At 26.2% G+C, this 23173-nt stretch overlaps 2 protein-coding genes across 6 annotated transcripts; both read right to left on the bottom strand.

The window, feature by feature from the left end:
- Window positions 1–3895: 3895 nt before the first annotated feature.
- On the bottom strand, window positions 3896–13488 carry LOC145836095 (serine/arginine-rich splicing factor 2-like). Of its 5 annotated transcripts, none has more exons than XR_014369880.1 (7): window positions 13422–13488; window positions 13163–13257; window positions 11711–11908; window positions 11240–11437; window positions 10854–10984; window positions 10272–10606; window positions 4609–4859 (listed from the first exon to the last, which is right to left on the bottom strand). XR_014369880.1 is itself a non-coding variant. In XM_082943896.1 (6 exons), exons 1-5 carry the CDS (start codon window positions 13473–13475, stop codon window positions 10894–10896), a joined length of 636 nt encoding a protein of 211 aa, XP_082800022.1. In that variant the 5' UTR covers window positions 13476–13488; the 3' UTR covers window positions 3896–4598; window positions 10854–10893. The 5 variants fall into 5 exon arrangements, 2 of the variants coding, with proteins under 2 accessions (XP_082800022.1, XP_082800021.1); XR_014369881.1 differs by having other exon boundaries at window positions 4609–4833; XR_014369882.1 differs by having other exon boundaries at window positions 11249–11437.
- Window positions 13489–13496: 8 nt separating this feature from the next.
- LOC145836096 (small ribosomal subunit protein uS12) lies at window positions 13497–14177 on the bottom strand. Its single transcript, XM_082943898.1, has one exon. It carries the CDS (start codon window positions 14162–14164, stop codon window positions 13733–13735), a length of 432 nt encoding a protein of 143 aa, XP_082800024.1. The 5' UTR covers window positions 14165–14177; the 3' UTR covers window positions 13497–13732.
- Between the last annotated feature and the right edge of the window lie 8996 nt (window positions 14178–23173).

The raw sequence follows: 23173 nt of genomic DNA, 5'->3' as shown, positions 1-23173 counted from the left end.
GTGAAGTTCGTGAAAAGTAAAATAAGTGTCTTATTGTATAATAATTGAGTTAATATATATAACTAAAACTTTTTATTAATTTGGAAACTATTGAAATAAATTGTTTAACACAAAAATTAAAAGCTATAACAAATTACAAGCTTAGAGCTATTACTGAAATAGCCAGATACGCTAGATTGAAGAATAGTTTGTTCTTTTAGTAAAAGCTTTACTTATCATTTCAGTTTCTTTGAAATGTTTTCTAAACTTGATCTAAATAGTGTTTTAAAAACCCATTAATTAAATTAACAAGTCCAAGCCCGTTAGTTTATTATGTGAAAGGTTTAGTAATTGATAAATGATTTGCTTTTTTATCGGATTTATGTTACATTTTATTTGTTGCCGCTTATTTACTTCTGAAAATACTCCCTTACCTATTATTTTGAAAAATTGCTATGTTTCAAATGAATTAAGTAGATTTTTAATTTTAAACCATATAATTTTTTTTTGAAGTATACCTACTGTAAAAGTTTGTTTTATCTTATAGTCAACGATGTGATTTAGCTAAATATAAGACTGCTATATCCAATTAGTAAAAAACAAAATATATAGTTTTTTAAACGTATATATATATATAACTTATGCTAACAAATTTTAAATTTTTTTCAGTTTACTTAACTTTCAATAGTTTTACGTTTAAACCAGGGTTTCTAAAAGTGGGCGGTACCGCCCCCCTGGGGGAGATTTTAGTAAGTTGGGGGGCAATAATTAGTAAGCGGCGGAAGGGGGGTGATTTTAAAATTATGAAACTTAAGATTTTCTTGAGTTGCAGATGAGGAGCAAAAAAAAAGAAAAGGTCTTCAGTAATTTTGAAACTTACACTGGATATTCTTAGTTGCAGATGAAGAGCAAAAAAAGGTTTTAGGTGTATCTAATAGTAATTTTGAAAGTTACACTAGATATTCTGGAGTTGCGGATGAGAGCAAAAATTTTAAATGGTAGTACAACCTGGGGCGTGTTTCGACTGGTTTTTTGTGCGACCCCTGAAAATGTTTGAGTTAACGTAATAAAAACGAATAAATAAAATTTTTGTTTAAATTAGCTGGGTCAAGTAAAATAAATCACTTGTTTTTACAAGTAAAAAAAAACTCAAAATATTTTAGCAAAAAAGTCAAGTTTTTTCAAATAATATATTAAATAAAACAAACTTGTTCAGTTTTATATAATTTTTAAAAGGAATTGTAAAGTAGTATTATTTTTTATTTAATTTATTGATTACTTTTTTCTCATAATATTTTTAATCATCCCTGTTACCCCTTACCCTTGGTCGGTAACCTTTTTTATTTTTATTATTTTTCTACTATCATTGTTACCAATAACTGTTGTTCGTTTTTTTAGTTTATTAAGTAGTAAAAAGGTAACACCAACAGTTTGAAAAAGAATTAAAAAAAATTTGGACCAAGTAAAAATTCATAGACATCTTTTTTTTAAGATCGAGTAAAATTTAGTTTTTTTTTTTTCGCAAGGATTATGTAATTTAATAAGCTTATGTAGAAAAATGTATAAACATTTCAGGAGTACAATTTAGAAACAAAACATCTTATCTAAAATTAGCTAATCAAAAGTGTTCTTAAAACTAACTTTGAATGATTTTACACCTCAAAGGGTTTCCTTTTTAGTAAAGATACTATTGATCAATTCCCATATTGTTTTTTTTTACTACTTTTATTGGAAAAAGCATAGTTTTTAATTTTAGTATTTTCATCAAGTTGTAAATTGTTCATGACTTCTACTAGTCTGTTTTTAAAAATATAATTAATTTTTGGTCTAAATCTGATTTTTAACTAAATTATCCTAACTAGAACTGTTTGACAAAGTTATTTACTTACATACCATTAAACATGTTTTTCTATTATTGAAATGATTTAATAACTAATTTTGATTAGTTTTTAGTTTCTTATGTATACAAAGTTTTTGTTATAAATGATAGTTTTACAAAGTAAGGCGAAAGTTTCATTTTGTAAATAATTACAAGACTAAGGTTTATATTTTAATTATTTTTACTAAAAAGTAATCAAGTGAACTAATTATTCATACTTTGAATTCTGTTTTACTAGTACTTTTAAGTTTATATATCTGGAAAAGTCTTAAACAAGTTATGTAGGTGAGAGTTATATTTTTATAAAGTTTAATTAAAAGCTAATACAGAAAATATTTTTTTTTTAATTTAAAAGTTCTGTTACACACCAAATTACAAGTCTATACACGCCCCTGTTAAAGATCTCTTCAATTGTACAGAAGTAAACTACTACAAGAAAAATTAAGTAAAAAAGTTTATTTTACAATTCGCGTATTTATTTAAATTAACTTATAACATTAAAAACAAATTTAAGATGAGTAATATCTTTTAATTTCTGTTGCAAAGTTTTCAAAATCAACTTGACGATTTCGGACTAAGTTTTGGATTGTGATTAAAAACTGCCACAAAACTAATGACAGGGTTGCCAATTTTTTTTCAAATTTCTTCCAGATTTTTTAAAGTACACATTTTTGGGTTTATTTTTATTTTAAAGTTTAGTTTAAGGTAAGATACTGTGTTAAATAGTATAAAAACATTGAAAATATAGTCTAAAGCTATTTAAAATGTGTTTTTAATAAAAACTTTTTTTGATGATACCAAAAAATTTTTGTCTATATGATAGATTTTCAGAGTCGAACCGAAATTTTACAACTTAACATGTTAAAAATTTCAGGTATTTTAGCAATTTTTGTTCAAATTTCCAGGTTTTTTTGCCTAAATTGTTAAATTTCAGGTAAAGTGGCAACCCTGTAATGAGTATTTTATCTGTCGTTACTGATACCACAAAACAACTCATTACTGATAAAAATTGATAAAGACAATGTTTTATAAAGTTTGGGTTATTCATGCAAACATGAACAATTGAGTTTATTTATACGTAGTTTATGATTGTATCAAACGATTATGTCTTAAAAGAAATTGTTTAGCTTCTACAACTGTTTCCTCTAATTTTTTACGGCGTTTTTTGTAAAATATTAAATTTTGTCAATTATTTTCAGTTTAAATGTTAGAAGTATAAAAACTCAAATAACAGATATTTGTTTTTTAAAAGCTCATCTTTATTTGTTCTATTAGTAACTTATTTATTAATTTTAACAAAAATTACAAGTATTTAATTCCAAATTCCGTTTTAAAACTATGTTTTGTTCTTTTAGTAGATCATCTATTTTATTTGAATAGGAATTTAACAACAGCTGAAGATTTCTAATAGAGTGAGACATTGTTTAAGAACAAAGTCCTTATAAATAAAATACTAATCTCTTTAAACTCAAGTTGAGAACACTAATTGTTACAGTTACTAAAAGTATACTGTTACCAACATTGTACAAATATGTATTGCGAATGTTATTTTAGTAGCAGAAATTATCTTAACAGCATCGTTAATACTAGTGATCTACCGGATCCGAATCTTTGTTCAAATTAATATCCGGATCTATTTTTTAACTTTAGATACGAATCCTAAAAGTTTTAAGTAGTTCAAATAGAGAATAAACTTATAAAATTCAATTACTTTAATACTTCTTGTTTAGAACAAATATTTTGTTAAAAAAACACAATGCTATAGTCTAAATATTTATTTTAACACTCGAAAAAAGAACTTTGTAAAAAACATCAACCTATAGGAAATCTTAGTTTAAATATTAAATTTCAATCTACTTATATGCAGGATTCTCACTAAAATTTCAAAAACAATCTATAGGGAAATCCATAAAATATAGCAAATTTAAAGAGAAATTATCAAAAAACAACAATGAATTTTAAATGTACTTAGTGTAAAATATGTCATTAATCGTTTATAAGCACAGTCTTAAAAGAAATTTATAAAAGTTCGAGGGTTTTTGAGCTCTAATTTTAGTTAAATTAGCAAACTTTAGATAAATTGTATTTGATATAAATAAGGAAAAATTATATCTGCTAGGTCACGGTTAGTTTAAGGTAAGAAACTGACTTAAATAGTATAAAAACATTGAAAATATACTTTAAATTTACTTTAAACATGTTTTTAATAAAAAAAATTAATAAAGACATAGTTTTTTTTATTTATATGATAGAATTTTTGAGTCAAATCGAAATCTTACTACTTAACATGTTAAAAACTCCAGGTTTTTAAGCCTAAATTGTCAAGTTCCATCTTTTACAGGTTTGAAGAATTTTTAGCAACTCTGGTTATTTATTTTTTTGTGATAACCTTTACATTATACTTCTATTTACAAAATTTCGAACTATAAGATGAACAATAACTTCTTTAGCAGCTATTAACATATACGAAATTTAGCAAATAACATTTACTCATACCAACGCTATTAAGCTACAAAGAAACCTATAAAAGTTGTGATGAAGAAATACAAGTTTTTCGCCAGTTTTTGGAAGCAATCGATTTCGTTTTGTTCGTACAAGTTACCAGCTTCTAAAACTAACCTTTCAGAATAAAAAGAAGATGGTGGTGCCGAACGATACCTTCTTGCAAACCTGGCAAGATGTATGTATTTATTTTTATTTGAATTCCACTAAGACAAGACTTCAGCAGGTAAATTTTCTTCTGTCAAAAAACTTAATTTCTGTCTAAATCTCTTGATCAACTGAATTTTGTTGCTCACTTTCGTGAGTGTTTGTTTCCAATTTAAATTTAGAATAGAACAACATAAAAATTTTGAGAACATCATTTTTAGGTAGTTGAGCTTTAGGTTTATTAGACGGTACTATAGGAACTTGACCATATTGACCAGTCTCACGACAACTATGATTTTCACTTCTGATTTCAGTAGCCTTACATCCTTTTGTTTGAGATTAGCATTGAAATCTTTTAATGAAGTTGGTTACATAAAACAAATAAGTAATAACAAAGTATTTTTACTGGTTAATTTTATATCTAAAAAAACAGTTGTAAAGTTTAAAAAAATCTTAAAATTACCTAGTTTTTTTTCCAAAAAACTAAGTTAGCATTAGTTTTTTTTAAATGTTTAACTAAGCATTATTGTCTTGAGTTATCTAAAATATTTAACAAATTAAAAAACATCCCGAATTATACGGACTGTACTTAGTATACTGAGTTTGTGGCTGACATTCTTGCTTAAATAAAAATTATCTTAATAAATACTTTATATGTATATATATATAATGAAGTATTTAAAGTATTAGGTCACTATAACTTTAAGAGGCAGCAGTTGTTCAACAAAATTTTAAATTACTATATACTTTTTTGATCTAAACCATGGCTAAAAATAAATTAATTTTGTTAAGTGAAAAATAAAATTTTTAGTCAAACAATTGCTGCCTCTTTAAGTTATAGTAGTGACCAAATATTAAATTAGCCTTATTTGTAGAGTTTATACTTAATTTAAAAAAGAATTAAAATTCAAATTGTAAAAAATTTTAACAAATTGAAATACATTAAAATTTAGATATATGTTTTATATAGTGATGTACCGGACTCACTATCCGGGTCCGGCCGGATATTGCCATTTTTGTCTGATATCCGGATCAGGCCGGATTCTAATTTGAAATAAAAGTCCGGATCCGGCCGGATTCTAATTTGAAAAAAAAATTCCGGTTCCGGCCGGATTCTAATTTGAAAAAAAGTCCGGAACCGGTACATCACTAGTTTTATATTAATAACAGAAAATATTTTAAGTTTATAAAGAGAACTAAATTATTGAGTCATTAGAAGAATCAAATCAGCAAGAAACTTTAAAATAACATTCACTGTTTTTACTCTGATGGTTGTATGTTTACAACAAAAACACAGGGTTCGTGCGCGAAATTTTTTTCATTTAGCCTGACTGAGACCAATTTAGCCTGACATTTTTTCAAAGTAAGGAAAATCCCCTTTAGAAGTCATTTTTGGTATTGGGGGGTCTTGATTAGTACTATTGTAGTCTCCAACTTCAACCAGCTTTAACTCAAAAATATGTTGAGCTTTAAAAACTGCAAAAACCAACTCATAGCTTAATTACAACTTAATAAAATAAGACTAAATTGTGAAAAAGGTGATTGACTCCCCTATGCCCTTAACATAACAAATTCAGTGATAAGTTTTAAAATAAGTGTTATATCTAATCTATTATTAGTGGAAAAAATTAATATATATTACTAAACGCAATTGTTCAATTTAATTAAGCACTAAGTAAAAACATTATAAGCAGAAGATTTATAATAAAACGACGTGCATTGTCGTGTTTTATTAAAATTTAAAATGAAATGCTTACAAGAGTATTAAAATAAGTGAAAAATGTTTGCTATAGTATTTTGACTAATACTTAAAGTTGATACATAATTATAAATCGTGAAATCTAAATACAGTGATTGTTGACGTCGTATCAGATTTAAAAAGCTAACACTAAAATTTAAAAAAAACCTTTAATGTTTCGTTTTTGTAAAGAAAAACGAATTGTACCTAAAATTTGTACTCCCACAAAACTTAGTACTTATATCTTAAAGCTAAGTTTTAGTGTTGTGAATATCTCTAGTAACTATAAACAAACAGTAAAATATATGAATAAACTGCTAACAGTTTTAATCTAAAAAGTATTTGGTATAAAGCAAGCTGTATTTGTTTTATGAATTTTTATAATTATGACGTAAATGATCTGCTCAAAACAAAATAATGAAGATTCTTAAAATTTTTTTAGAGTTTCAACAAAAAGTGTTAAGCATTTATTTTTACAAATACTGACTAATTTATTCTTTAGTAACTAAATCTTTATTTAGAAAAAAATTCACATTTTAATTTGATCTTAAAAAGAATTCTCAATTTTTTTTTATCAAAAATTTTCAAGCATTTGAACTGAGAAAAACTGAGATTCTCAAATTTTTAAATAAAAAAACTGATTTAGCCTGACGTTTTTCAAATATTTTCAAAAAAACTGATTTAGCCTGACGCGCACGAACCCTGAAAACTACTAGTTTGTTTCGCTTGACTAATTTTATATATATTAAATATTCATAACACAATAATCCAAGTATATAAAACTGAAAAAACCTTGATCGCGGAAAACAAAGTCTTTCCAAACTTACTGGATCCGGCCAAATCTCAGCTAGGATCCGGTTCTTTTTTAAAATTAGGACCCTAATCAAAGCAAAAAATGGCCCACTATACTTTGAATATTTACATCAGGGTTTTCTAAACTTATTTTCATAAACTCTACCTTGAAAGAGATTTAAAAAATACTACCACTTGTCTTATTACATATATAATTTTTTGCAGTCTTACTAATTATCACACCCAAAGAGTGATATTGCCCACTTCAGGAAGCCCCTATTTACACGCTGTCAATGTTAAGTGGATTTAGAATACTTTAAAGACAAGTTCAGCTGGTGTTACGTAATAAAAATTTTAATATTAAGAATAATTTATACTGTATTGTTTTATAGAAAATATTTGTTAAGCAGGAATTTCAACGAAATAGTCAGTTTTGAATTTTTACAGCAAAATAAATGTCGAAAAACTTTGTTTAAATATTTTAGCAAAATTTATTGTATTTTAACTACTACACTAAAAACACTGTTTATTTACATAAAATAAGTTCATAAATATACTATAACTTACATAGCTGTTTAGTGACTAATGGCAACTAGTGACATGCGACGATAGTTTTACTTATATGTTGGTGTTAGAACGGTACTAAACTATTACGACTAAAATATTTTTTTTAATTTTCGACAAACTAAAACTAGGTGAAGCTATTGTATAAACTAAAGGTTTAATTTTTTTAAACAATGTTATTTATAGTAAAACTCTAATAACACTACTTAGCTACGGTAGTTTTATTTGAATTACTAAAAGATTTAAAGTTTAGAAATGTATAACTTTGTTAGATAGTAGGCTTTAGTTTTCAGTTATAAAAGACGGTCTTGGTCAAAAATTTAACTTATACTTTCGAAGTTACAAAAATTAATTGGTAGAAAGAACTTAAGTTGAGTAACAATATCGACAATTAAATCTCATTTTATTTAAATATTAACCTGACTTTAGTCAAAAAATGTTAAAATAATTTTTTAGTAAAAAAATCGAACTAGTTTTAATACAGGGGTCAGCAGCCTTTTTTGGCCCGCGGGCCAATTTTTCTTACAAAAATGCTCGCGGGCAGCACTATTTATAAAAAAGTCTTCGAGAGCCGCAATTATTTTTAAATATTTGCATTATTGGTTAAAAAATACAGTTTTAAGCCAGATATATAAAAAAGTAAGCAATAATTAACCACTAGTAAACAGTAGTTATTGAAATAGGAGCCTTACCTAAGATTTAATACAAATCCTTTTATTTTCATGGTTTTAAAAAAGTATGTTTTTAGCTAAAAATTACCTCGCGGGCCAAACATTTTGGCTTTGAGGGCCACATTTGGCCCGCAGTTTGCCGACCCCTGTTCTAATACTTCAAAACACATTTACATTGTTTACTTAAGTCTTAGTTTTCATTAACTTTTTACCTACTTGAGTATGAGGTAACCTTTAAATACTTATGACTGCTGGCAATAATATGGTTAGGTAACATGCAAGAAAGGACTTTTTTGACAGGGTTGAAACTTTTATTTTTCTCGTGTCAAATTGACCGTCTCCCAATAAAATTGCTTACATACAAAAAATAAATGTTTTGACACAGTTTATAAACTTATTAAACTAAAATTAACATGTTTAACTAAATAGACTATATATAAATATACACAATTCTATATTTAATTTTTCTTCTGTATTTTATTACACATTTAACAGAATAGAATGGCCACTAGTTTAAGAAAAATTTCTTGCAGGTTTAAAATTTTGGGTCTATTATAGTTTAAAAACTGTCTTAAGTAGTATAACAACATTGAAAATATATTGTAAAGCTACGTTATATGTGTTTTTTAATCACATTTTTTTAATGATGACAAAATTTAATTTATCTACATTATAGATTTTTGTTGTGTCAAATAAAATTTTTACTACTTAACATGTAAAATTTTTTTGAAATTCCAGTTTTTTTTTTTAATTTCTTAAATTTCAGGTTTTGTGGTCACCATGATATAAACTTAAAAAGTACTATTGAGAGCTGGGATATCGATTAATTAAAACAAATTAAGTTTAACAAAGTTATCTAAAAAATTTTGGAAATTATATTTTTATTTTATGATCATAAAAAGTGATGAAACTTGACTAAATACATTACCGTAATAATTTTTGGTTAATAAAACAGAAGATCAAGACGCTAAAAGGAATTGCAGTTATTTCCAACACTAGAGTTGAAAAGTAAACTTCATCAAACAACATTTCGCTGTATTAGTCAGGTATATGAAAATTTCTCCTAATAACATAAACACTAAATTGTATAAACTTAAGTGAACTGTAACTTTTGTTTAATTTGACCGTCAATTTATACAACATTTGCAGCGTAACACTTTAGATTTCATTGTCAGAGAATTTAAAAAAAAGTTCCAAAACCTCATACATCTATAGATATAATCAATATAACATGCATTTAAAGCGAAACTCGTGTTGATTTTTTATACTAAAAAAACAGACCAAATTCGCCATGCGTCAAGGGCAGGACGTTTTCGACTCTTGTCATAAACATTAATAGTTTCTTGGAAAATTTTAACTTGAATACAGTAGCTACTTTTTAGGTTAAAATCTTGTGTTTAGCAACTTAATATAAATTGCTGGTACAAAAATTGAACTGATTAACACATATGTTATTTGTCTACAGTTTTGTAGACGAGTATACTTTGCTTTTAAAGCATAACCGTATAAGCTTTCTTAAATCTGGCGGCAACTTTTATACACTCAGTTCGTCAAGACTAGATGCATGATAGTGTAGGAAATATAAGCATTAATAGCCGCTAATATAGGAAAGGTTTCCCTCTTTCATAATTACCCAAGACGCAGGAATTATAAAATAATCGCCTTTTTTATTAGATTTCGCCCGTTTTCTATTGAATTACTAAAGTACTTTAAATAAAATAATTCAATTAATATTCAAAGATATAAGTAACCCTAAATTTTAATTAAACTTGAAATAAAGGGATAATTTAAAACATTCGGCACAGCTGGAAAGCTTTTTGAAGCTTAAATTAAGTTCTAATCTACTTATATAAAATTATTTTTTTTTAGAATCCGATAACTTACTTTTTTTCGGAAAATATTACAGTCATTAAATTTTATTTTTAATGCAAAATTGAAATGGATTTGGCTATTAATTAATGAAACTTTTATAAACAAGTTACAAGTATTACAGACATACCTTATTAGTAACCAATTTGATCTTTTTGCACCAAATTCGAAACCTTCATTTGAAAAAACAATCAGTTATAGGATTTTCTTAAGGGTGCACTGTAAAATGCCCATATATATGTCTCGTTAGCGGCTTGTAAATAACTGCGAACTACCGAACGTGATATAACTTGACAAGTGGTATTACAGCATGATAACTCTTATCTGCAACAACTCTCCGCTATCATACAAATCTGCTAGAAAACAGTACAATACAGCCCTGTCTCCGTACTACAGCCAGCAAACTAAACAGCTACTACTTTCAGGTAACACTGCTTACTCTGGACAGCTTACACAGCTCAGCAACTAATTAAGAAATTTATATTAGACACACATTTTATTAGAGTTTAATGTAATCGTAATAAAATCTAGAAACAGCAGTTTTAAGCTTTTTATTATAGCTTTGACAAAGTCTATGTACACAATGAACTCAATTTAATTAGTAAAAAAGCAGAACGTCTTTACAAGTCAACAACAAAAGATTAAAAAATATAAACAATATAAACTTTTATGTTAGTTTGTGTTGAATGAGTTTACTGCTAATATTATTTACCATGGTATGATACAAGTTGATAAAAATTGCTTCACTATGCTTAGTTTGATCTGGACCTAGACTTGCTTCTTGACCTTGATCTGGATGCAGACTTGGACCTGGATTCAGACTTTGATTTAGACCTTGAGCGACTGTAAAATGTTATTGCATATGACATACTACAGCAGATGCTTTAAATTACTAAGGTATCAAAAAAAGTGATGCTTTACTTAAAAAGGTAAAATGAAATTAACTTAAATTGAAAAACATTTTCCTAGCTTACAATAATTGCAACTCTCAATAATTAAAAAAGTCGCTATTTAAATTAATGTTCTTCTATAAATTAGTTTTATTTTTATTTTTTAGTTGCAAGCAATTCTATATAAGAAACTGAATGAAAAAAAAACGTTTTGGACTTGGACTTTTCATAAGATCTTCTTCTCTTCACAGATTCGGATCTCGACCTTCTTCCGCGGCTCCTCGATCTCGACTTCTCGTCCCTCCTGCTTCTTGATCTCCTGTCCCTCGACCTCGATCTGCTCCTTCTGCGAGGCGACCTCGTGCGTGACCTTCGCCGGCGTGGCGAGCGTGACCTGCTCCTGGACCTGGTGACAGTGATACAATAATTACTTGGCTAAGTTCAGAAAAACAAAACTTGTTTTGGAACACGAATTAAGTTTACATATTGTTAATTAAAATAAATCATTAAAAACTTGTAAATAAAAGTATAAAACGAAGGATTACAAACGCAAGGAGAATTAATTTTTAACATCATAAAACATCGTTAAATGAAAATAGTAAACTAAATATTTGTAACAAGTTTATTTGATTAATTACAAATAAAAACTTAGTTTCAAAACACAAAACACCAGTCCAACCTTCTGCTGAACCTCCTCGATGGGCTCGGTCTGGTTCTTCCGTAGTTGCTTCTCCTCGCAGGCCTGCCGTACTTGGCTTCGGCGATTCTCAGGTCTCTGCCATCCAGCCTCTTTCCATCCATACCGTCCATTGCGTCTTCCATGTCGCGTTTGTCGTAAAACCTGACAAACGCGAACCCGCGCGACTCTCGTGTGTAGCTGTGTTGAATTATTTAGTACCAATTTTGTATTGTAACAAAACAGCAGTTAAAAAACTATGGGACAGTATTGGCAACTTGAGGAAACAAGTGAATTTGAATGTGCATCAACGATTTTGTGCAAAATAGAGAAATACTTCAGGGCATTTAGTTCAGTCGCTCTTAAAGTAAAATACTAGAGTCATTTATCAGATAAAAATTTTATAAACGTTAAAAGCAAACTGTTTAACTTTTAAAACAAATTTATAATTATTTATTTTATGATTATATGTAGTATCAACATTATTTATGTGAAAAAAAAACTTAAGTTGTGTAAATTATTTTGCTAACTAACTAACGATTAATTTGCTTTATTTTATACCTAAACTTCTATATGACACTAATAACATTTTACAAAAATCATGAACTTAATTTGTTTTTTTGCATTTGGCTTTTAATAGAGAAAGAAGTTTGCTAAATAAATATTTAGGAAAATATATTAATTTTCTCATGAGTCTGTCAAACATTAGGACATAAATAAATTTAAAAATATTGTATAAAAGTTTTTTTTCGAGATTTTTATGCAACATTTAATAGTATCATTGTAAATTTGTTTTACCTTGATATTAAACAGAAAACTGGATACATAAATTCCAATAGAATATATAAACTTTATATTTTTGATAGTTTTGTTTTATATTAAAATAAGAGTAAAATTGTTATTAAAAATATCTCTACTATGACATAATCAGACAGAGGAAAAGGTAAATTTTTTAAAATATAGGAATTCAAATACAAAAAAAAATACTAATATGTAAAATTCACCTAAAAACAAACAAATATATTTGATAAATAAAACCTTTAAAATTTTTGATTTGATTGATTTATGTTATGTAAAATATTTTAAATGTATTTAATTAGTCTTAAGCAATCTTTATTCAAGTTCAATAAGTAAGTAAGTAAAATAAAATAAACCTTACTGGTTGTCATTGTAGAATTTAGCATCAGTTTTTAAAACCATAAAAAGATTTGAAAAGTTTTTGCTCAAATATAATTATTATAAACTATGAAACATTTATTGCGTTAGAAAACTTAAAGTTATGATTTAAAAAAAATTTGATTATATAAAACTTATAAAGAATTCAGCACTTTAATCTTAATGAATTAAGAGATTTAATATGATATAAAACATAGTGTAGTTTGATAACTAGTCAAGATAAGATTCAAAACTAAGTAAATAAAATTAATAAAGTTGTAGTAAATAGCATAAACTCACTGATCTCTTGGAATATAAACATCTCCTACATCACCGTATTTTTCAAAAGCACGTCTTAAAGTTTCTGGTGTTGTTCTATATGGTATGTTGTCCACCTTTTCATGAAAAAAAAAATTCCGAAAAAATACTTTAAATAGTAATTTTCATCCTATCAATAGGAATCAATAAAAAAAAAACTTAAAATTCATGTTTTAATTAATTACATACAAAAAAATCAAGTAAATAAAGATATCACATTTAAAAAGAAAGTGATTCATACCTTAAGTGAAAACATATGCTCCACTTCACTAGGTTGGCGATTTCTATATGACATATTAACTATATGTACTTCTGTCAATACAAATGTAATTTAAATTACAAATATAAATAGATAATTTCCCTACGAAAAATAACCTAACATGTCAAGCGAATAGTTCAAAACGACTAAAAACAAATAATGATTGTCTTTTTTCTATAAACCTATTCTGTAATAAGTAAAAACTATTAAAACATTATTAAAATACTGCCAGAGTATAAGATAGTGTCCTTAAATAATTACTTAAATCAGCATTGATAATTCCTCTAAGTAATTTATGATCGTGGCCTTTCTTTCTTTCCAGTGAAAAGTGCATGTAAGCTAACATTAGCAACTTTGACAATCTTGAACCTGACACCAGGTATATCACCAACAGCATGTCCAGATCGCCCAAAACCAGCAACAAGTACTTCGTCATTCTCTTCAATATAATTCAAACAACCATCATTTGGTACAAAAGCAGTTATCTTTTTTCCGTTTTTTATCAGCTGCACTCTGACACACTTTCTAATGGCAGAGTTTGGCTGCTTAGCTTCAACTCCAATCTTTTCAAGTACTATTCCCTTTGCATGAGAAGCTCCTCCGAAAGGATTAGCTTTTAAAGCTGTGCCCAAATGAGACTTCTTATAGTCCTTGTCAGCCCAAATTTGTTCTCTCCTTCTGTTGCGGAGTTTTCTTGCTGCAATCAAGCCTCTAGGTTTTCCCATATTAAATAAATTAAACTACCTGAAAATTCATTGGGAACATTAAAAATATTTGCAAAAAAAACTTAAAAATATTAAAATTGTATTCTTAAAGTTTTAGAAAAAAGTAGTAAAATAAAGGATATATAAAATTTATCATAATAGACTTTAAACATAAAAGCATTTTTAAATTCATTGAGTTGATATGCTTGTTATATTATTTTCTGAACAAAAAAATTAATGATTTATTAGCACCATATACTAGAAAACCAAAATAAAAAAGAAAATCGAATTTGTTTATCCTTTTGAAAACTATTGATCAGAAAGCCCTGTATTCTTTAAACTTGAAGTTTAAACAAAATTATCCAATTCAATCTATAACTGAGTTATGCTATTTGACTAAAATTATTTATAAGGTTCTTTACTAAAATATAGTTTGGATGGTATACTGACAATTCCCATCCCCAATCATTTCCCACATAATTTCTTTTCTATTTTACTTAATTTTTTTCTTAACACTTTTGTTTTATTTTCATTTATTATTTTTTACTATCACTGTTACCCCTAACCCTTGGTCAGTAAGCGGTTCTCTCGGATTTGACAGATTGGGATTTGATAGCTGGTTGGAAATGAGCGGTTCCTAGTTTGGATAACAATCAAATAAAAAACAACAATAAAATAAACAATATAAAAAATACCATGAGATGAACTTGTTTGATTTTTTTTAATAGTTTTAAAAACATATTTCAATTTTTTTATAATTAACTTTATTTTTCATTTATTTTTGCAAAAGTTTAAAAAAATTATTTGCATCTTATTTGGCTCTGAGTTTAGTAAGCCAACTAATTGAATTATAAAAACTTCAAAACTAAGAAAAAAAATTATTGAATGGTTTAGATATTAGTAATTAGCTTACTATTTAAATTTGAAGAAGGTTGGCTACAAAAGACAGAGAAGGTGAATTTTTAATGAAATAGTTCTTCTTACTAAATTAAATCACTAGATTTTCAATTTAAATTATATGCTGTTTAAAGTGGATGATAACAATGATAAAGCTATGTAAGATAACCTTGTAAAAAAATAAGTAGATCTTAAACCTGTAGACTTAATTTTTCTCAAAAGATTTAACTGCTTACAAAAGTATCTGTAGTTTAAGCAAAAAAGTACTGTTGCTTATCTTTCAAGAAAAAAACTTCAAAAAAAAGGCTTATAGTAAATCTTTTATTTTCTGCTTTAGCTGCATCTATAAGCTTTTGTTTTGTATGAATTATTTAGTAAACACTATTCAGGGTTGCCAATTTTTTTTGGTAAATTTTATTCAGGTTTTTAAAAGTACACATTTTGGGGTCTATTTTTAGTTTAAAGCTATGAAACAAGCTAAAAAACTATGTTAAATAGTATAAAAACATTGAAAAGATACTGTAAAGCTACTTAAAATGTGTTTCTAATAAAAAAAAAAAATTTTGAAGATGACAATTTTTTTTATCTATATGATATATTTTTGTGTCCAATTGAAATTTTACTACTTAAAATATGTTAAAATTGTTAAAAAATCTAGGTTTTTTTTTTAACTACTCGAATTTTAGGTTTTTCCAGGTTTTTTGGCAACCCTGATCATTAAATGCTGCTAACTACTATATAAATGAATTTATCTGCAGTTAAACAGGGTTGCCACTTTTTGAGGCAAAAAATGTAGCCTAAATTATTATAACCTAGCCAGATTTAAAAGTTAAATACTAAAAAATTTATTAATAAGTCAACTCAAACTCATTTAAAGTTTAAGAAAGAACTAGCATGAGCTTTCTAAATTATTTTAAGACTAACAAAAGTACCTCAAAAAAAAAACTAGCCTAACTTGGTAGATATTTTAAAATATTTCAAACTAGTGTGAGTTATGCAGTAAGTTGTTAGTTAAAGTCAATGTTATTGTGTGGCTTTATATTTTTATAACAGGGTAGCCACTGTATTTTAAACTTATTCTAAATTTTCCTTGTTTTTTCAAAGATTTTTGAAATCACAAGTGTTTTTTGTCAATTTTTGTTATAATATTAAATTTCAAGTAAATATTGTTCAAAACTGTACAAAAATATTAAAAAAAAAAGTAATTCAACTATAAACATTATTTATAAAAAAATTCTAACTGATACAAAAATTACTTATTAATGTTTATGATAATAGATATTTTGTATATTATTTAATTTCATTACCTTACATGTAAAAATGTTCAAAATTTCAGGTTTTCCAAGTTTTAGATATTTTTGTTTAAAACTTTTACCTACATTTCTAAATTCCAGGTTTAATGGCCATCCTCTATTAAAAGAGTTACCTATCTTTAAAGCATAAAAACACTCCGAGTAACAGATTTTGGACTGAATTTTAAATAAATATTTATTTAAATATAAATAACAGCTATGTTATATAAATAAACTCTTTTTTTCTAATTGTATATTAGATAATTATTTTAGTAGCAATATTTAAACAACTTTAATCTATTTAAACAAATCTTGTATATACAAAATTAAGTTTTTTATATTTTTATATAAAAACATATATGAAAACTTTACATTAAAAATATAAACAGTAAAATTTTATTGAACCAAAAATTTAACTCAGAAAACAACCATTAAACGACACAACTCTAATTAAATCTAATACAAATTAAATAGACCTAACAAGTAATGTAAATTAAGAAACCTGTTGTAAAACCAATAACAATACAAAAACATTTAAAGTTTTTGACAGCCTAAGGTATAACAAGGTTGCCACTCTTCCAATTAAAAAAACTATCCTGGGTGACTTTAAACTATCCAGAGTCATCAAGATTTTTTTTTAATACTTAAAAATGTTTTTGGTCTCTGGTGCAAACTACTTATATCTTATGTTTTTTTTTCTGAATTAAAAAGAAAAGCCGTATTAACATCAGATTTGCCACTTGTTTTTTCAAAATTTTACCAGGTTTTCTAAATTCCTTCCAGGTTTTTAAAAGTACACATTTTTGGGTCTATTTATAGTTTAGAGTTAAGTTAAAGGTAAGAAACTGTGTTAAATTGTATAAAAACATTGAAAAGATACTGTAAAGGTACTTTAAATATATTTTTTAATAAAAAATTGTTTTGATAAAGACAAATTTTTTTATTTATTTGATAGATTTTTTGAGTCAAAAAACTACTAAACATGTGTTAATTGTTAAAATTCCAGGTTTTTTTATGAATTTCTGTTATAAATTCCAGGATTTTTTTGCCTAAATTTTAAACTCCAGGCTTTTCCAGGTAAATTGGCAACCTTGTTATATACTTCTACATTTTATGTTGAAACAAATACAATTATATTAAATAACAACATAATGAAACTGGATCAACTAAATCTCACTCAAGAAATGAAAAAAAAAACCAGTGGTGATATTTAAATAAAACTTCAAGCTATCCTGACTTAAAAAAAACTAGTCTGAGTCAGCCAGAGTATGGAGTAAAAATAAAAATTATTTGGAGATTTTCAATTATTTCAAAATATTCTGCATTAACTTGAGTGTGCGGCAACTCTGTAATAAACATTGTACAAGGGGTAGATATGTGTGGGTAAAGATTTTTTTTCTAAACTAAAACCAGGTTCAACTCTTAACAATAATCTGCTACTTATACTAAATTCTTATTATTATTTTTTTCAAGGTTTAGTTTGGAGAATATATTCAAGATAATAACTATGCTGGTAGCTTCTTTAAAAAAAGCCAGTAATCAATTAAGGGCATATGTGGGGGTCAACCTTGATTTTTACAAGTTGATCTTATTTTATGGAGTTTTGTCTGAGCTAACAGGCATTTTTAAACACTTGAAAAAATTCAAAGTAATTTTTGAGATAAGAGGGATCAAAGTCGGTGACCTCAATAGCATGGTTGCCACTGATCAAGCTGAGAAAAATTTCTAGACTTTTCCTGACTTTTCACCAAAATTTTCCTGACTTTTTTAATCAAACTTATTCTAAAATACATAATCTAACACTTGATCTATATATAGCTTTCAATCTAACTTTAATACAGGTTAAAAACAAGTTTTTTGCTGAATTCTATCATCAAACTTCCAGTATATCACTTAAACCACCTGTGTATGATTGATGTTTGTAATAAACAGCTCTATCAGCAAAATACTTGTATTATTACTTATAAACACAGCTTGTCTGAAAAAAGACACAATTTTTTAGCATTTCCTAGCATAAATGTATCTAGATAAACAAACGACATATAAGGAACTTTACAATTAAAACCTTGAATTAATAACAAACTTTCACAACTAAAATCTTAAAACAATAACAAAGTTTTACAGTTAAAACCTTAAAACAATAAAGAACACAATTTTTTAGAATTTCCAAGCATAAATGTATCTAAATAAACGAAACGACATATAAGGAAATGTAAAAAAAAAGACTTTAAAAAGTAAACTATATATCTGTTGTATAAAATACTTCCTCTTATCATTTAGTATAAAATTTGTAACAAATAAATATAATCTAATTTACTTTAAAAACTTAAGTCACTCTACAAAAAATACAAATAATAAGTAAACTTAATCTTGGCATATACCTCTCTTATAACTTATTTTATAAATTTAACAATTTTGAAAAAATTATAAAGAGGTAAAGCATACACATTAACTTGTTACATAAAATACTAAACTAATTGCTTAGTTATAAAGAACTCAATTATTTACTTAAACAAAAAACACTTTGATTCTAAAATTATGCTAGATAAACTTTTGTGTATATATCACAGTTTCACTTTGGAAGTGTCCTTGCTACAGATCATCAATACTAAAAAGCTCACAAAATCTGCTTGTTCAAGTAGGGTACTGTTTCAATATGTTAATAGAAAATTTTTGCAGTTTTATAAAGGATATTTTACTAATTTATACCAGGTGAAGGCATTGCAAATAAAATTAAATATTTTTGTAAATTTCTTGGAAAATTTAGGAATTTTTTTCTGACTTTAAAGGACCTTTAATTAATTTTTACCATTTGAAGGCTTTGGAAATCAAGGAATTTTGTAAATTTAAACTGACAAAATCTGACTTTTTTTTAATTTTATCAAATTTCCTGACTTTTCCTGACTTTTTTTTAAAACCCCCCATTTTTTCCTGACTTTTGTTATTTTTTTAAATTTTTCCTGACTTTTCCTGACCGAGTGGCAACCCTGCAATAGGTTCCTTATGGAAGGCGCAAACTTAAAACACAAAAAAAGACCAATTCACTAAAAATATATCTCCTCCTTCATTTTTTAAGCAATTTTCTTCAAAATTTAACCAAAAGTGTATTATTAAATTTTAAAAAGATTTAATGCAGGAATTTTCTTAATTTTGAAAAATAAAATTCTTATTAAAAAAAACCAGCTATTTTTTTGTTTTTTTTATCTAAAATTTTTATTTTTTAATATTTTAAAAATTCCAACATTCAAAGTCTTTTAAACTATAAAAGGAACCTTTACTGAAAGTTTGAAGTATCTAGCTCAAAAAATGAAGGAGTAGATAGAATTTTAGTGATTTTTTAAATTTATGAGAATTGACCCCTAAAAATTTGTGGTCTATACGTTTGTATTGGAAATTTTTTATAAAAACTACAATTTGTCAAAAGTTAAATAATATCTTTTAGTTATATAAAAACTGGCTTGTAGTTTGTAGCTTTCATATAAGATTCAATGTTATTGTTAGTAAAAAAATGGCAGACCCCCCTTATGCCCTTAAATAACCGCAAGTTATCATAAGAAAAGAATTATTACTGATCATTAAGTAATTCAAAATAGCAAAAAAAATAATAATAATTGAATTGATCTGATAATTTTTAGATGAACTAATAAAAAAGAAAGCTTTAAAATCTTGAAAAATACCACCAATCTGAAAATCATGATGGAATATGATTTAATTTAAGAAAGAAAGTGAACGCTCACAACTATGGTCAATGGATTGGTGTGGAGAAAGACCTTTTGGTCATCAAGCCTCACACCATATATAAGAAAAGAATTATTACTGATCATTAAGTAATTCAAATTTGCAAAAAAAATATTAATAATTGAATTAATCTGATAATTTTTAGATGAACTAGTAAAAAAGAGAGCTATAAAAACTTGAAAAAATACCACCAATCTGAAAATCATGATGGAATATGATTTAATTTAAAAAAGAAAGTGAACGCTCACAACTATGGTCAATGGATTGGTGTGGAGAAAGACCTTTTGGTCATCGAGCCTCACACCATATATGTGTAAATAACTTTGAATTAAAATATTATATTTAAACATTTAAAACAAAATTATTAAAGACAATAGGTATTTTATACAAAACACGGTACTATTTAAATCAAAATTCTTTGTATTACATTTTTATTTCACTTCTTATGAGTCATGTTAGATATGGATTACTTTGTTGGGGTAGAGCAAGCAGAACTAAAATTTCTGAGATCAATAAACTTGTAAATAGAGCTGTAAGGTGCATACATTTTAAAAGTTGGAAGGAAAGTATTAGCAGTATAAAAATATCAAAAAAAATTTTAGATGTTGAAAACATGTTTTGGTATGAGTTAGGAGTCTTTATGTACAAATTCAAAAAAAGCATGTTGCATGTTAATTTCAATCCTTACTTTACAAGTATAAACAAGATTCACAACCATTCAACGAGATTTTCAGAGACAATTTACTTTTTTCCTCGAGTAAATAGTCTTTACGGTTCCAAGTTCTTGTCATATCTTCGATGTAAGATATGGGAGGAAATTCCAAAAAGCTTAAAAGAACAAAACTATCTTATAGCATTTCAATCTGGACTGAAAAATGTATTGCTCAGAAATCAATCAGACAAAAGTCAATCTTAATTTTCAGTTTTAAATAGTATCTCATAAAATGATTTCTTAGTTATTAGGTTTTACTCTCTATTTATTTTTTATTTTTTTGAGAAAAATCAATGGCAGCTGTGTTGGCTGGGTGTGAGCAGAGTTGATTTGGTCTTGGGTATAGTTTTTGAACAAGCAGTTTTTATTTACTAACTTTTTTTTTTTTTTCTATGTGAGTTTACAATTAAGAATTATTATAATTTTTATTCAATTACTATTATTTTTTTAAAAATAATTGTTGAGTTTGTTTTAGAGTAACAGAGTTTTTAACAAGTATAGTTGAAACTTACTTTGTTTATTTTTATTTCTAAGTAAGATTTATTAATTATTTTTTTATTTACTTAAGTAGTTGTTAAGTCTTTTTCTTATTTTTGTTTTCTTTTTTAAACACATTTAGTTTTAGAAAAAGAAAATATATTACTTATAGCATTTTCACAACTTCTCCCTTTTGTTCTATTATTGACCTTTCAATTGCATTTTTCAGGGTTGCTCTTGTAGAGAGGGCAACGAGAAAAATGTGAACGTACATGATCATAAAAATTTAAATCTTTGGGAGGAGATGGTGTGGTGCCCATAGTAGACTATGATTTTCATGGTTAATATTGGCAGTAATGGGTTTAAAAAAGAGTGCATACCATTTTTTTCCCTTTAAGAATTAATTTCTTTAATTAGTTTAAGTTTTAAAAAAAAATCATATTTAACTCAAAATTAGATTTTATCAAAGTTTTAAATAAAACTTATCAAAGTTATTTATACATATATGGTGTGAGGCTCGATGACTGAAAGGTCTTTCTCCACACCAATCCATTGACCATAGTTAGGAGCGTTCACTTTTTTCTTTCTTTCTTTGGTAAGATTTATTTAAAACTAAGATAAAATTTTATTTTTAAACTAAATTTATGATTTTTTTTTAACTTCAACTAATTAGAGAAATTAATTCTTAAAGAAAAAAAAAATGGTATGCACTCTTTTTTAAACCCATTACTGCCAATTTTGACAAAAAAAAATCAAAGTCTACCATGGGCACCATTAACCCTTACTCATTAAAAATATTTACAGAATTTTTTAAAAACTTATGAAAACAAAACTAATTAAATAGTAAAATAACATGCACATAAAATTATTTAAACAACCACGTTTTTTATTTTCCTCAGAAATTTATTGATTGATGAATTTATGACCTTGATGAAAACTCCACAGTTTCCAATTTTGAGAAAAAAATTGAACACTTCATTGTTGTAAACTAATGATTAATCTGTAGATTTTAAATAAAAATATTTAATTTACCTTCTCCTAATTTTAAAGTTTTTAAATAGTTGTAGAAAAAGTTTTATAAACATAAAATTTTATAACCAAGTTTCAGTGTTCAAAAAGTTAGACAAACCATATTTGATCAAACCTTTAATTAAGCAAAAATAAAATTAAGACTTATTTGAAAATACTAAGAACGTTTTTGGAAAAATTCGCGGTTAAATTTAAATTTTTACATTTTAAAATAATCAAAAGAAGAATTCATTAAATTTAATCAAGCTTTTTTTTTTCAGTTCTAAACACTAAAAAACAATGTAAAAGTTTTCTGATGAGATTTAAAAAAATTCTGATTCCTGAATGGTTAGTTCCCTTGCTTATTTGCTTTCTTAATGTTTATTATCTATCATTAGTAACTGAAATTTATGTTTATCTATATAAGTTTTTATTAAAAACAATTAATTTACTCCTTAGCGTTGTTAGACTAAAACTAAAGTTAATGATTTGACCATATATAATATCATTTTGAATCAATCTATTCCCAACCTCACAATTCCCACTCGATCGAATCCGAGAACCGCTTACCAACCAAGTGTAAGGGATAGGGGTAACAGTTATTGCAGAATTAAAACAATAAATAAAAAAAAAAACAAATAAATAAATAAATAATGAAAACTGAAAAAAAAAATTGGGTGGGAATTGGAACTGTGCGCAGGTTGGATTTTATCGCAATTGGGAGTTGTAAGTATACCTACAATTTATAGTAAATATTAACTTCAACAACTACGATGATGTATTAGACCCTGTTTGGGTGTTATGACTTATGAAAGAACACTTAAAGTATTAAGATTTCACCGTTCATCAGGCAAGTGCTCCCTCTCAAATCTCCAACAAAAGTAAAATTTGTTCAGAAACATTTTT

Source organism: Thalia democratica, chromosome 5, assembly GCF_965202585.1.
Source record: "Thalia democratica chromosome 5, ktThaDemo2.hap1.1, whole genome shotgun sequence".
NCBI classification, from domain to species: domain Eukaryota; kingdom Metazoa; phylum Chordata; class Thaliacea; order Salpida; family Salpidae; genus Thalia; species Thalia democratica.
Note: the sequence above shows the minus strand (reverse complement) of the source record. Positions and strands in the feature narration are given on the sequence as shown.